The 16,308-nt window shown below is 40.4% G+C and overlaps 1 protein-coding gene and 1 long non-coding RNA gene across 10 annotated transcripts in view; one reads left to right on the forward strand and one right to left on the reverse strand.

Annotated features, from left to right (window-relative positions):
- Window positions 1–16,308, forward strand: part of Crtc (CREB-regulated transcription coactivator) — a 65,195-nt gene that overhangs the window by 25,412 nt on the left and 23,475 nt on the right. For all 8 annotated transcript variants that reach the window (XM_072006447.1, XM_072006450.1, XM_072006449.1 and 5 more), the window contains one exon: window positions 14,389–14,644. In XM_072006447.1, the coding sequence (XP_071862548.1) occupies window positions 14,389–14,644 (256 nt within the window). The remainder of the gene's footprint in view (window positions 1–14,388; window positions 14,645–16,308) is intronic.
- LOC139988748 (uncharacterized) lies at window positions 60–12,725 on the reverse strand. Of its 2 annotated transcripts, none has more exons than XR_011800201.1 (2): window positions 11,884–12,725; window positions 60–325 (listed from the first exon to the last, which is right to left on the reverse strand). It is a non-coding gene; the product is annotated as an uncharacterized lncRNA (long non-coding RNA). The 2 variants fall into 2 exon arrangements; XR_011800200.1 differs by lacking the exon at window positions 60–325 and adding an exon at window positions 10,589–11,808.

The following is a 16,308-nucleotide window of genomic DNA, read 5'->3' on the forward strand; positions in this document are numbered from 1 at the left end:
GTATGTATCAAGAATGACCTTTGTCGATTCGTGGGCTAAAAACATACAGTCGGCAACAATTTCGATTGATAACATTTTTATTTATGGTTTTTGCGAACGTTAAGTAACATCCGCGAATAATGGCGAAGGTTGTTTTCCCTCTGGGAAAGTTGTACGCCACTGGCCTGCGCGCAAGTGACTGTAGCTGATCCTATAATTTCTCATTCCACTGCACCGTTGCCGACTCATCGAACGGTCGATGTGCATAAGGGGTCAGAAGAGGATAAAATTACAAAGTGGAAAGTGTCATCGGCGTTCGATCGGCCTCGTTGTCCTTGAATATCATCTGTAAAAGTCGAAGGACACGGGTCTACTGAATATCTAACATCATTAAAATGCCTTTAAACGCGGTCGTCTTCTTTACAAAACTTTTTAACATTAACCTTACCGGGCCCGGTCAAATAACCGGTCTCGAAATTTAATTTAAAATTGTCCAACTTTATGTAAATTCTTCTATTAATAAAAATCGAGAAATCGATCGATCAGATAATATAAGAATTTACGTAAAGTTGGACGAACGAAAGAAATAACGATGAATGTGCAATGATAATTATATTTTGAAACTGGTCGTTTAACGAGGCATGGCAAGATTAGCGTTAAACCACCGACTCGATCGGTCGAGCCGTGTTTACTGCAATATCGAACCCACGTGTTTCGCACCTCTATCTCCGTCACGTTTAATCGCATCGTTAATTGAATTTTATTTCGACTAAATAACTCTGAAAAATAAAAATTTTAGTCTTTACGTACAACGACTAATATTACGATAATTTCTTTCCATCTTGGTAAATTATTTAAAAAATCTTTTCAAATTCTTTGCGCGATACGTCACTTTAACATTTCTAATTCCGATGATTGTTCGTAACAAAGTTCGAAATTTTAAAATTGATCTTCGAAATAAGAGGAGGTTAGTCTGTTCGCGATTCGTCGCCAATTCTGCTTCAACCTTTTCTCTCGCAATTCGTTACGGTCTTGAAAAGCGAAGCACATGCCTGTCGACACATGGGCGACCTTTGGAAGCAACTTTTTCTATGCGATCATCGAAGACAAACTTACAGATGTTCGTCTGCTGCACGAAATTCGTTACAAAAGACGCGTAGCATAGATAGCATCTTGCGTTGCAAAAGCGGCGAGTGTCTGTAACCTTTCGCGTGTCCTTGATTCCGGGATCACGCCGGTGCGGTGGTTCCATGTACCGAAAAACGAACCAAGCTCCAGCTTGCTCGCTCGTCGGCTCATTCACACGAACGTCGATCGATCGACGCAGATTATGCAACGGAGACAAACACGCCACTATTTTTACGGATCGCGTGCACCGGTGTATACACCGCTAACAGGTGTATAATCGAACGAAGGGAATGACGATGTCTGTGGAAGAAAGCAACGCGATCGAACCAGCCTGTTCCTTTCGTTTTTGTACTCTACGAAGAACAACGTTGCTCTGAAATTTCATGGAAAATGCAATTCAGCGTTCGCGTGTGTAAAGATCAAACATTTTTCCAATTAAAAGTAGGAACGTCGAGAATGATCGTGCGCTTCGAGTAAAATTCGACCGGCAATTTGCAAAGAGTGGGAGTTGCTTTGAAAATGAGACAGCGGTAAGATAGAATTTCGCGTTAACCGGAGGAAAGATCGGGAATGAAATACGGCGGAGAGAGCACGGTCAAAATGGATCCTGATTGCGATAGCATACTCGGTGCTGGGTAAATTACGGTTAAATATACGGGCGTCTGGGTGAATTGCGAGCGAAATTTGCGGAGAAGCGGCCTCTTATCAGAATCACGAAGGAAGGAAACAGCTCGTTGAATTAATTCTCGCTTCTCTCTTCGCGATTCCTACATTATTTCCAAAATATCACGTTCTTTCTTTCGTGGGATATATATCGTGACGCGTCTATTATTCGGCGAAATACAATTCGGCCGTGTTTTAAAGAAAACAAATTCATGAATAATTGAATCGATGTTTCTGACGAGAGAATCTATTTCGCGTTTTTCCGTGAAAATGAATCACGCGCTAGTTTCTCTTTCTTTTTTTTTTTTTTTTCCTTCGGATTATTCCCAGCGTATGAAACGCAAGAGCGCGCCAGCGACCATTTCATTGAGAACTTTCTCAATGTCAGGTTCGCGACACGAGCCGACGAGACGCATCGACGAATCTGTGTAGGTACGCGTCACGACACGAATCACCTTCAGTTAGCGCCGCTGTCAATTAAGAATGTCTGTTTTCGCAGCCACGCATTCCTCGTGGTAAAAATACATTTACATACTTGTCGTCCGTCTGTATTCTCGGTTCCTTTTGCTTACTGTATATGTACTTCTTCGAAAATGCCGAGGTTGATGCTATTTTTAGAAGCATCGATGCGTTTAAAGGGTATCACAGGTTGCGTTTAACGCGACGCTCGTAATTAAGACATCGTCGTAGAAATTTTTAGCGTCGTATCTCTCTTAGTCTTATCCGCAGGGTTGGAAAATGAAAGTATAAAGCAGTTCTCGTATCCAAATAAAAGTACGATTAACATACGGTGAATTTTTATGGGAGATTTAAACGCGCAAATACGCGTAATACGCAAAAATGTATGGAATATTCTCAGTAACGGTATACTCATTTCTCAGCGAACCAGATTATTTTCATAGTATCATTCACACGAGGAATACTATATACGAACGAGACAAAATTGAACGCACTTCGATCTAATTAATTAGCGTGTAAACGCTGTAATAAATACAATGGTGTGCTAAAATCACGTTATTGTCTCTGCGTTACAATCGTTCGGTAATTAAAAAGATCAAAGGATGGAAAGTAGGAAAGCAACGTTTACGGAATCGACACACGTAGCGGCAATTTATGTCTATGTATCTGGACGGGACTCTGTATACGTATGTACCGTTGCGCAAGTCGACGCGGATAGAATATTTCTCGTTGTTACTCGCCGGAAACACGCGATTCTATCTAACGAGCGACTTTAATTGCCACTACCGATCTTGCCCTTCGCACAATACGAAAAGGCGGTAGAAGTTTATATACGCGTTCTTTTCTCTCAAAACGAGCTTCGATAAAACGAAGAATAGGCTGCTTGGAAGAATCAACCGTCGGGATTTCCGATTCGCGATCAGACGGAAGCGGAATAACCTTTCCTGAACGCAACGGAAGCTCACGCGCGGTGACGCGTGATTGTATTTAAATGACCACGCGCTAAAAATCGGTGTCGTTGAATGCCACGTGTCGGCAATTCGGATACGTCGTTTGTTCCTTTCTTCTTCTTCTTTTTCCTTCTTCGCGATTTAACGGCTTTCGTTCGTACGAAGCTATTGGCTTGGCAACTAAGTTATTGCAGATTTTGTCATTAAGTGGTATCGACAAAATCCGCGATCACTTAGTTGCCAACTCAATAGAACAATATTCGTCTCGTGGAATTTCATAGTTCGTAATACGACGATGCAAGGCTATTTTCGGCCGTCTTCGTTTCGCGTCTTTTGCCCTCTCTTTCGACTTATAAATCGTAATTATAAATCGTATAATCGTATAATCGACTTATAAATCGTAATTAATCCATTCATCGTGTTTGAACAAAAGGTGGTGTCGTATATGGATACTTTGGTCGATCTATAGCAACGTTATGTACGTTGTATGTAGATATATGAATCAACAAGAGACTAATGCAATAAGCAAAAGTAGTATTTACCGTGATCGTATAAAATGAACGAATAATAAAATTTCAATCAACGTATCTAGCAGTAGTTTGAAATATTGCTGTTTGAATCGATCGTACAATGTAAGTTTAGAGAAACTTGTCTTATCTGATCTGTATTTTAAATACCACGTATAATGGTTTGAGCATAGATGCTTATCTTAGTCGGAATGTTCCTCGATTAAAAATATCGAGGAGAAGTGCGCGGAGATGGAACTGAACGGAATCATTTATGGTAATTCGTCGACCGACTTTAACCACTCGAAGAAAAAGCTAATTTCTATTCAGGAGACTCGATCGTTTGTTTATTAGCACACCTCGTTTAATTGTTACGACTTGACGCTTCTTATTAAATTATCGTAGATCGAGATGTATTATCGTTTGTCTTGTTATGTTTATCCTTAGTTATATTTAACGACCGCCTTTATCTCTTTCGATTACTCGAAGAGGAAACTTCGTAAAGCCATCTTCGAATCCAAGTTCTTCCTTCGAAGGATAACATATCCATAATTCTTCACGCGATTGTTTTTTATGCTGGTGATTCGCGAAAGTTTGAATGCTTATAGAAACCTTTTCGCGTATATCGTATGAGATATCTCGAGATTTCATTCGTAGTGTCATCGTATATATAAATTGGTGAAGTTTTGGAACAAATTCGAAAATACACATAAAAGATCGCAAGATATAAGATCATTTAGTGCAAGTAGGTATACCATACTTACCAGAAACCACGAAAGTATTTGAAATCAATTATCTATTGTTATTAATTATGATTGTTTGAATTATAATTGTTATCGTATTAATAAGCCTGGATAATTCAGCAGTTCCATCTTTATCATTTATTACATGTTTCAGCTGTTTACGATGTATACTATCTTTTTTCACTGAATATTTGTTCGCTGTTTCGCAGAAAATATCTCGTGCTTTCCGTATACGTCTCGAAATCGATTTCAAGTTTTATCATTACGGTCGTGACAGTTGTATATCGTTACGCAAATGAAATTTTAAAATGTTTTATATAACAAATATTTTCCTACGCCAAGTGTATGGTGAACGATGTTTCCGATTTTTACGGTCGAAAATGTACTAAATGTACATTTCGCGTTGATTTTCCTCGAGATCGGCACACGAAGATATCGGAACAAAGTCCACTCAATAGTGTGCCGTAAAATGCAAAACGAGGAATAGCGTAGCGCGATTGTATCGCGTTCGAACGGCTCTGATCGAGAGAATTTCCGGAATGAAGACGATAAAAAGGGTTCGATCGGGCAAACTAACAGAACACCGAGGAATATTTTCACGTTCGTATCCACGGAGGATGCGTCGAGTCTTGAAATACGCGCGCGCGTGTGCCGCGCACGCATCGACGAGAGGCGTGTGGTAAAAAAGGCGCCAGCGAGGTTATTCTTGCATCGTCACTGATACATTTTGCATATTATCGTATGCAAATAGCGTTGTATAGCGATCCAACGAGCGAGATTGCCGCGGATGGAAACCTCTTAAAACCTGTATCGAATGAACGCGCGTGAGCACACTGAAAATAATTTTCGGCCCAAGTATTCCCGGCTTTACACCGATCATACCGTGGAATTACGTCAGCCATATTCCGTATCGGCCGACGTGGAAATTCGTCGGTTCGGCATGCGAATGCAAAGCGAGAAAGCCACGAAATTAAACGCCTCCTACTTACTGCCTACTAGTTCGGTACAGTTCTAAACGATCCTTGCCTCTTTCTTGTCCTTTTTGTATTTAATGACGAACTATCGCCATATACACGCAAATTCGTGAAAGCATTCGAACACTCGACGACACGTTTTACGAATATATCGTGTGTGTGTTGTAGGAAACATTTAAAAATTTCATCAACGTCGTTACGAGACTCGACTGTGTTCGTAACGTTTGAAACAAACGCGAAGATATATATCGATAGAAGCTACGAGATAATTAAGCCAAGTATATGTTAGGTAGTTCGAAAAGTGTTTTTCTCTTACAGACACGTCTTTTACAACGACGCATTTTGAAACCTAATCACGAAACCTAATCTATCGAACATCGTGATCTTTACTTTGATAGAACAAAATGGATCGTACGTAATTCGATAAAATAATATAAAACGGAAAATGTTGTACATCCACTATTTGCTTATAAAACGAAAAAAACTTTCCGGACGACCTAATATACTTCGCAGAAGTCGTAAAAGTATTGAAACGGTTAATCGTCGGTTAGAAATAGCGACGAACAAAATATTAAGCGAATGTTTCGAATTCCCTTTCATGGCTGCTATGTTAGAAACAGAAGCCGATGGGGTCACGGCAAAGCTGACCCTTAATGGATTAATATTAATCATCGAATTACTGAGAATTCTAGATAACTCAAAACGATAAAAACACGTTCAAACAACGTTATGCAAATGTACAGGATTCTCGTATTCGCCGTATCCCTTGATAGTTTGCGTCGCAATCTTGTTTGTGGCTGTACATAGTCCACGTTGTAACGTAATAGAAGCACAAGCTCGCATGGTCGTGGTTCATGCGTACACAAAACGGCTTGTCTCCCTTTTCCTAATTGAAACCTAAATACACCGTCATGTCATCGATAATTAAGTTACGTCAACCGTTACAGTGAAATTTGCGTGTTCACCAGGAACAGGCGTCCTGTTCGCCACCCTACCGTCGAACGCATGATATTCGATTAAGAATAATATTTCTACTTTAGTATGTTCTCTCTGATACAGAGGAATATCTATTCTCGAACACGTCTATTCCGAATCGTGCAAAACACGATTATTCACAGATTGGTATTTTGCCACCGATAAACAATTTCTCTCGCGATCGAGTCTTTGAACACGATCTCCCCATAATTCTCTAGTAGGCATTTGCGTAAGATGCCTCGGTACGGTCGGATAATCTGCAAGAAGGTGAAAAAATAGATAAAATATGTAATATAATTTTTTATACGACACGTCGTTGTCGATAAAACTGGAAAACAAATCGTCGTATCGTTTTGTTTGAAAGTTTAAGGCTTTGTTTACTACTTACGTGTACGTACAGCGAACTTATCGCGCAGCTGATTATCGACCACCACCGAATACCAAAAATTATACAGAATTTAAATTCTCGAAGAAATTGATAAGAAATACGCGATACTCGCTGCATCGCACAACCGTTATATATTTCCCGTGTGATCATCGTTCGAAACTGAACGATAACTGCAACAGGTAATTCAGTGACCTCTTTCACTTACGTCGGAAGACAGCTCTTTCAGTAGCGTCGATGACTTTAGGGAAACAGGTGGCGATGCTATTTATTAGCGCGATACACGCAACGATTAGAATTCGTTGCGTTGCGCGTAACATCGAAAGGTTCGTTCCCGAGCCGGGACACGACCGTTTCACCAGCAAAACCGCGCGTGTAACATTTCTCTCGCGTTGTAACTATCTCGCGGCCGTATATTATTCCGTTGGACGTTGTCCAATCGTTGCCGCTAAACAATTTACGGATTATCGCGGCGGCACGCGATCATAGCTCGCGTGAGCTCTCTCGAGTCCAGTCTAGACGTCTAGAAACTGCGATTTGCCAAACGAACTAAACGAAAGGCGATAATGAAGCAGGCGCGCGCGTACGCGACCGTGTCGTACGCGAGGTGTCGTCCGTGAACCGAACCGTGGGAGAACTGTTCCTTGTTTACGGCATAATTCAACAGATATTAGGTAACAGCCGTGTGAACTACGACAGAGCAACACATGGCGCGCAGGGACGGCCGACGAATTTCTTCGCGCCCTCTCCTCCACAGGAAATCGTATGAGACGCGTGGCAGCCGCGCCAACTCGGGAAACATTGCTCTCCACTCTCCATCCGACGAATTACGGGTCAGTTTGTTCCTCTTCGTAGCCGTGCAACCGATGAAATTGTTATTTTTAGCGTGTGCGCCCCGTTATTCTCTCTCTCTCTCTCTCTTTCTCTCTCTCTCTCTCTTTCTTTCTTTCGTTGGGAACTTCACACTCGGCTCGACCATTATCCTGCACCACGATTATTCCGCCTTAAGATCTCTGTTACTATTCCAAGAAGTAATTATGCCTCGACAAACGTGAATCGTGAAATTGCGTCGAACTATTACATTATCGTTCGCGGATGGTTCGTTGGGAACGAATTGAAAAGACTGTTGCAACAAGGAGCTTCGCTCGTTAGCAATTCGAGTAGATCAATTCATAATCGATTAGAATGAAATTAGATTTTAAAGCTGTCATCGAGCGATATTCGTGGTAGTAAATCGTTGCACTTTTGAGTACGAAATCTGTGTCTTTCTTACTTTAATACTTTCGATATTGTGCCTAATATTATAGCGAGAAATAAGAGATGTGATTCATCGTGTCCTTTTTATGTAATCTTCATTCGAATCCTTCGGAAATCGCGCGCTAATCGATTCCACAAATTAATGCACGTGGAAGAACTACGATTGCAAATGTTATTCGTTTCGATTCGCTTTTTCAATCTACGATCATTAACGCAAACTCCTAGTAACAGATAAATTCACGAAGGTTAGATCTCGATTCTGTGACGTTGAATTTGATGACTTTGCGAAAAGTGAAGCTGATTCGAGGATTCGCGAGAGGTTCGATTATAAAGCGAGCGAAGAGAACGATACGCGTGATTCGCGAGAGTAATCGAAAATTTCTACAAATACAAAACGTTATCGAATAAACACTACGAGACGTTTTGAAATTTCATTAGCATTCATTGCAGCTACCTCTTCATTACCGCAAATCCTTCGATCGCCGTAATCGAAGCGGTGAACGCACGATCGAACCAATTTCTCTCGACGAAACGTACAACCTGGCAAAGTAAAACGAATTACCTTGATTCTGCCGTATCGATGAACAGCACCTGGTAGAAAACGAATCGTAGACCGGATTTCGTCGATTCCCTTTCGAGCTCCCCTAACAACCAGAGAATCGTTGCTAATTGTGACGATCGAATGAGTCGACCTAACCCGCGGTTCATACCAGTTCATACTGGTTGACAGCTTATTAATTTCCCTTCCTCTTCGCGGTGGACTGCTAACTCGATTCTTTCATTAAGATCTCTGACTGTAGAAATACGACGAGCGCGCGCGCGAAGATCGCTGCATTCGTTTCGCGTCTCACGCACAACGCTGCGTTCGATTTAACCTGCTTCTTATAGCTCGATGGTCTTGCGTGATTCTAGAAAAATCGCGTATTACACATGGTGATTCACGTACAGCGGCCGGTACGATTATTTCTAGAATTTGAGATCACGTAGAAAGAATGCACGGACGAAAAACCTGCTCGAAGTGGAAGGAGTCCTGTATCGTTTCGCAGATCTGTATCTTAAGAAGTAATCGTTGACAGGTGTTTTTAATGCAAGTTCAACGACTCGCGTCGCGATAACGTCGGCGAACTTAAATACGTGATAGATATTTCACTTGTAAATTTGTGACAGCGATGTCGTTTTATGCAATAGATAAAAGCCGCAGGGGAACAACGCGAGTCATATTTTTCGTATTTTACAGGCAAACGATATTGAATTAAATTTCATACATCGTCGGTTGATTCTCTGTTATTAAAGCTAGTCTTTTATTTTATTTTCACGGCAATAATATACCTTTCCACCTACTCTCACAACCTAAAAAATACTGATTGCCGTAATATTAAAATTCTGAAGGATGCCGAAACATCGGATGTATTAAAACATTCCGTTACACCTTTCTATGTAATTTCCGCAACTATATGTTCGGAGCCCACGCGTTCTCTCCAATTGCAACTATTTTATATTAAAATATTTCGCTTCGGTCATAGAGCTACGTTAAAATACAAAGATTAACGGAAGATATACTTATCATATCTTTCCTACGAGTTTTAAATGGCGATGAAAAGCTTATACAAGGCGGGAAATAATAGCGGATTATCTGACGTGGAAAGTTTACAATTTAGTGGAACGAAGCACGCGATGAAAACATGACTCGTGACGAAATCCGATCAAACTGCTTTTCCCTTCGGTCGCGGTTAATCGACGCCAGCAGACTTTTCGGCACGCGAACACGGCTGCGGTGTTGATCAAATTCGTCCACCGAATCGCAATTCGGCCGGTAATATAAATACACACGGACAGAGGAGGAGCGTAGGTCGGTATTGGTTGGATGAATGAGCTCTCGCTGGCGTACCTGTTTCGAGCACGTGTCGTCGCAGACAGAATCGGTGCCTGTCCTGTCGTTGTGTTTACAGCGTGGCCTGTGAACAGCGCGCGGCGTCGCGGGGGAAAACACTCGAAGCGGCCCGTACACGCTACACACCGTATGTACTCTGTACCGACTAAAAATATATCGTTATGCCATACAATTCTTGCGACGCTAAAATTGGAAAGCCACGGCTCGTCCGATCGGCCAGCGAGCTGGACAAGTTGAATCTCTAAACAGTGTTTTTCAGACTCCATTAATCACAGTTTTACGTCCATATGCGGCCAGAGAAATACATCAGGACCATCTGTTACTTATTATACGGATATACAGAGGCTCGCGAGAATATTCGAACAGTTGTAGAAATCTTGTAAGAATACGCATATTAGATATGTACGTTATACGAAACATTTTGAAATTTCATTGACACCGATTATTATTATTGGGACTCGGCTATCATGAATTTCATGTTATCGTATCGTAAGTTCAACTCTCGTATGCTAACATGTTTTGTTATGCCGATCTTATAGCTATAGAAGAAGAAGTTTTCCTTATCCCAGAGAATACACTTTATTCTTCTTTCAGAGGGCAAAATATGAATCGTATCTTAATATTTATTTATTGCGTTATTTTAATACATCTGCACATTGTACAAAATAATTTACTTCATTTTTCTTTCGCACATTACGTATTTCACTGCTCGTTCCTTAACGAATTCACAAACATTTCACTCTCATTCATGTTTTGCAAATGGTATTACACGATGCTAGTAGCCAATTTTTACTCGCGTTATATAAGTATCACATTGCACGAGGTCTTATTGTCACCGTTTCGTTTCGTTTCGTTTCTTACTTTTCTGTTTCTGCGTTCCCCGGTCTTTTCTCTTCTTGAACCTGTCTAGTCTAGAACCTGCGAAACGAAACAAAACGAAACAAGAGGTACGTGTATATCGTTTACTAATAGGTTTTTTCGCCTTTGCCGTTCAAAGAATGCGGTTTCCCTTGAACCTTGCACCGTGATAGCCATGCTCGTCCACTCGTGTACTGGCTAACATGTTATAATTAATAATTTGCCTCGAACGTTACGGCTATTTATAACAACACGTAGACCGACAACAAGCACGATCGTTCATGCTTGTTCACGATTGTTTTCCTCGATATCCAGTGTTTTTATTAATTAAGGATTTGCCAAGAGACAACCTCGTTCCACGTTCTCGTATTACGGCAGCCGCGTGTCGTTTACGTTCGCTCATACACGCGACATACGCCGGCCGATGACTCGCGGTTAATTCGTTCGTACATAATTCTAAATAACGATGTCGAGTTTCTCGAATACCTGCGTCGAATTTCATCCAGATTCTAAATTAAGGTGAATCCGCCTGCCATCAGGCCAATGTTAAGAGCGCAGCTTTCGCGCGATCTGCGAATAAAACGGCCAACACAAAGCTATTAGAAGCGACGCTCGCGGCAATTCCTCGTACACGTTCACGGTCGCTTCGTTTTTATCTTGCTGTGCACTATAAACTTCCTCTCCGTTGTTCCGTCTCGCTCTTTCCCCCTGTCTTCGTACACTGTCGCTCCTAAGTATCCGACACTTCGGTCCGTAGTAACAGTACATGAATTTTATCGAGGAGTTAACGAGGAAATAATCGATAGAAACAATACGATGCTTATTACGTTTCCTACGGAGTCACTTGGTCTACACGCTGACTACGAAAGATATTTCCATTCCATTGTATCTCTTATAACGTTTATATAATAATTAATTAAGCGCAAGTGTATTATCAAGCTTCGTATATCATTTGGCAGTATTTTGGACGTGATAAAACGACGCTTCGTTGAAAATAAAGAGTATGCGATTGCCAACGTACATGGCCACTTAGCTATTAACTAGAAGGAGTGCTGTAAAAATTAATAATCGATTCGATAGCAATAATATTATTAGAATTATTATCAGATACTTACATATGCATATTATTATATCTTGTAGAAACGAGCATGTGTCCGGATACTTCGAAGCGGTAGTGTACGTCGCCTCGTTCCGTTCACTGCTCGACGAAGACGCCTTGACATCGACGACACGTGATGTTACTCTGGTCCGTTCTCGAGCGAAATATCGAAGGATACTTTAATTATAGTACCGTCATCGATTGTCCCGCCTACCGTCCCGCTTCATATTTCAAATGTACATATGCACCGATCTCCTCTCTCCCTTCACCATTCTGGAAGACCGAAAATTAACACTGGCTGTTTACACGGATCTCACGTCCGCGTCGGATCATCGAATACGCTCGAGTATTATCCAATACACACCGCGATGATAATGAGAACGACCATTACCGCGAGCGTCGCATTAATTGCGATTACGCGACTCGCGTTGATGCGAACCAGCGCGAAATCCTTTTCTGCCTTACGCAAGCCACCTGTCTGTCGTCGCAGGTAACTCAGACTTCCGATGGAACCAATCTCGTATAGTATGCAGGAATTTCGACACCAGTTTTCCATATACGCCCAATGTCCCGAACGTAACAGCCATACTTTGTCGGTATATTCTATGGGTATATAATAAATATATTTTATAGATCTTTTGATACTACGCGCATTCTGCAAAGATTTGCATCTTTAAATCTTCCATAAATGCATAAATATTTGCGATCTAATAATAAAAATTTGTCAACGTGTTCTATAAGATATTCGATCGATTTGTTGCCGCTACGTATATTCTGCTTTGTTGCTTTGACTCTTGAATATTTAAATAAATTCATAAACATTCGCAACCTAAGTATGATTTTTTATAGTAATAAGAAGAATTTAGTGGCAAAGTTTAGGCTTCTAAAGATATTCGATCGATTTGTTGCCGCTACGTATATTCTGCTTTGTTGCTTTGACTCTTGAATATTTAAATAAATTCATAAACATTCGCAACCTAAGTATGATTTTTTATAGTAATAAGAAGAATTTAGTGGCAAAGTTTAAGCTTCTAAAGTTTTAAACACTCGCTGTATCGTATATAATCGTTTCGTACGAGCCGTATCGCAGATTTCTACGATGGTTTCGTCGTAGTCTGTTTTAAAAAGCGCAAACTTTTAGAATTTCTATTAGCACGGAAACGCGAGCTCGTTTATTAATGTTGTTATCAAAGGGTCTTGTACTTTGAATCTTTAGTTTGCTTTCAAAGAAGTTGTGGATGTAAGATCTGATTGCTCGAGGAAGGAAAAGCTCATATTTTCCAAAGGGAAACTTATCTCCATGGATTTATCTTTGGAGGAACTGACACGGATTCTCGTTCTGGCGTGTCTTGATCGAACGCCTGCGTTAAGTCTTTTTATATCGCATTGGTCCTCTTATGAAACGGATGAAACGCTTCACAGGCTGAGATTCATAGGACGAGAAAATTCCGACCAACTCGAAAAAGAACGAAGGCAGAAGAAAATTACTTTCCTCGGAGCTAGTTCGTTTTCATCGTACCTGCAGGGAGAATCTGTTTCCGTAGAAAGTTTTTAAAGGAAGCTATAGCTGAGAAGAATAGTAATTTGTTTACATTTTATTTGCTCCATGTACGTAATGCATTCGTCTTCTGTAAAATAGTGATTCTATGAATATGCACTATACAATTTTTTCTTTTTCTTCCTTTTTTCTTTTCTTTTTCTTTTTTTTTTTTGAGCAATAGAAATTTATGCAGATTTGTAAAATAGAATTTAAACGAAGATTAGCTTTGCTTATTAAATATTACTTTAGTTTAAATATTTTACACATGTTTGTATAATATGTGTAGTCTTGCGTAGCCTCGAACCTTTAAATTTTCCATAAATACATAAACATCCGCGCTCTGGTAACGTATACAATATTTGTTTCAAGTTCGTAGTAATTTATGTTACGTTAGTCAACAGAGCGAACTTCAACTGGCGATATGCAGATCGAACGTCCATATTTGGAATGCAATTAGCGTGGACTTAAAAGAAAGGCAAAGTTTTAAACACTTAAATAGTAAATAGCGATAAGATAGAGCAAAATTTCGGAGGAATGACACTATCATCTATGCCCGAGGATAGGACCATCAGATGTTTGGAATGCAATTAGCAATATGCCGAAGTTGAATGTCCAAGTGTTCAGAATTTAGAGGTTTAGTTAAGGTTGATAAGATAGGACAACGTTCAGGAAGGATGACGCTGTCATTTATACGTAAGAACGATCGATCGATGTATGTGTGTAAAAATGATAGAATATCTCTACATCACAATGGACATTTATTTTACGTACATATATATATATATATTTTTTTTTTCTTTTTTTTTTCTAGTTGAAAGAAACACGATGAATGAGTTTTTCCTTTCGTGTCGTTTGAATAAACACATGCAAGATATGCAATCGATAAAAATTTATTTCGTGTGCACGTAAAAATGCTTCTTCGAGTGGCAAGATAATATAATTGTCGAGATAAATACTTAAATAATGTTTTCGCGTTTATAGACAGCGCTCAGCAATTTGGAGGAGATGCAGCACAATTCCATGGTGTATCGTAACAACGAGAGGGGTAGGAGCATGGGGGTTGGACCGATGCGACCTCGTCCGATGGAAAAAAGACACGATACCTCACCGTACAGCGGTGTTCCGTATCTTTCACCACCGCCACCGGACACATGGAGGAGAACGAATTCAGACTCGGCTCTGCATCAAAGCGCCAACGAAGCCTGCCAGTCAAACACCACCATCCCCCATCGACGAGGTATAGATACGTTCGATCTTGCTTTGCCTGTTTTTCTTCGTCATCCATAGAGGACGATCGTTAACAAAGAAACTAATAATATTAAGCATACGATAAACTTACCGAAAGATAGTATCGTAATAAACAATCACGGAAATTATATTATAGAAATTAAACTATATTATAGAATAATATAACGGTAAACATTGATAATCTAGTGAAGCAGGGGAGAGAAAATTAGATTCGAAGGAGGGAAGGAAGCTTCGAGATATGAAAAGGGTATTAGCGTGGGTAGAGTGTTAGCTAAGGAATGCCTGAGTGAAAAAGAAGGGGAAATAGGAAGGAAAGAAAATAGCAGAGAAAGAGAAGAATACTTTTGGAGAAATAGTTACCGGTTAGCTAGGATTGTAGAAAATCTAAGGCAGCGGCAGCTTGATATAATTAAAGTTCTGACGGAACCGGACAAAGAGTTGCAATGTGAAGCGCGATATCGTGATATTTGGAACGCCAAATATAACCATAGGTAAGAAAGAAGGAAAAGAAAGCAACCAGGGGCTAACTGCGAGGATAAGATGCGGATAACGTGTGGGAGGGAAATCGTTACTGGTTGGAAGAGTAAAAAAGCAAATGTGCTCTGTGTAGTTTACAGATAGACATCTTGAAACACATATTAAAACGATGCCGTAGGATAGATTCCAGCGTATTGAAAGAGAAGATATGATGGGAGATAGGATAAGAGATTTGAAAAAAGAGCTTAGGTAGGTACCGAACTAATTAAAAGCCAAAGGTAAACGCGCGATAGTATACAAGTATAGGATAGCGTACATAGAATATAGCAAGTAAAGTTCGTTGGTAATCTGATAATCTTGCAACAATGAAATAAAATAATAATAATAATAGTGTGTTTTTAAAAATTGGACAAAACCTTTCAGCAGATCCGATATACGTACGCTATATATATGTGTGTGTGTACATAGATATATCTATGGAAATAAAGACGTATTTAAGTAATCGTCGCTAATTAAGCCTAAGTGGATCTGTCTACCGATCAACGATGTCGCGCGCGATTCTTCCTGTTCTTCACGCTCGAGTCGGCCTAGTGCTCCTTTTTCTTGCGATCGACACGTTTTTCTCCTGTATCTGATTCGTTGTGATCCGATCACATCGCTTCGTGGAAACACGTTACTAGCGTTACAATGCGTTTTGATGATGCCGACCGCGCTGAAAATTGTACTGGCCGCGTACGATTCGCGGAAAAAAGAGCGCGCCAATCAGGCGGTCGCTTGTTAACCAGTCGCAACAGAATTGTGTCGCAAAATGTTTTATCGTGGGGGAAACACGCGTCATCTAGACGCGACAAATAGTCAATTTGTTCGGATATTCGATACGATATCTGCTACGGTTCAGCCAATTCGCGCCCTCGCGAATCTTCCCGCGCGATTTCCTCTTTTTGTTCGCAAATTGAAAACGAACGTTTTGCAATTTAAAGTCTACACTTTGTCACAGTCTACGTTTGTCTCGACGAGTACGCTCATTAAAGACACCATATCCATCCGGACAATTTTCCAGCTATGAATTGTCTGAAAGGAAGTTTTTTAAATAAAGAAACTGCAACGCTTTCTTCTTTGATTTCTGAACGCTAGAACCGAGCACACTTCGAATATGGAACAACGAGACTAATTTAG

Source organism: Bombus fervidus, chromosome 7, assembly GCF_041682495.2.
Source record: "Bombus fervidus isolate BK054 chromosome 7, iyBomFerv1, whole genome shotgun sequence".
NCBI lineage: Eukaryota > Metazoa > Arthropoda > Insecta > Hymenoptera > Apidae > Bombus > Bombus fervidus.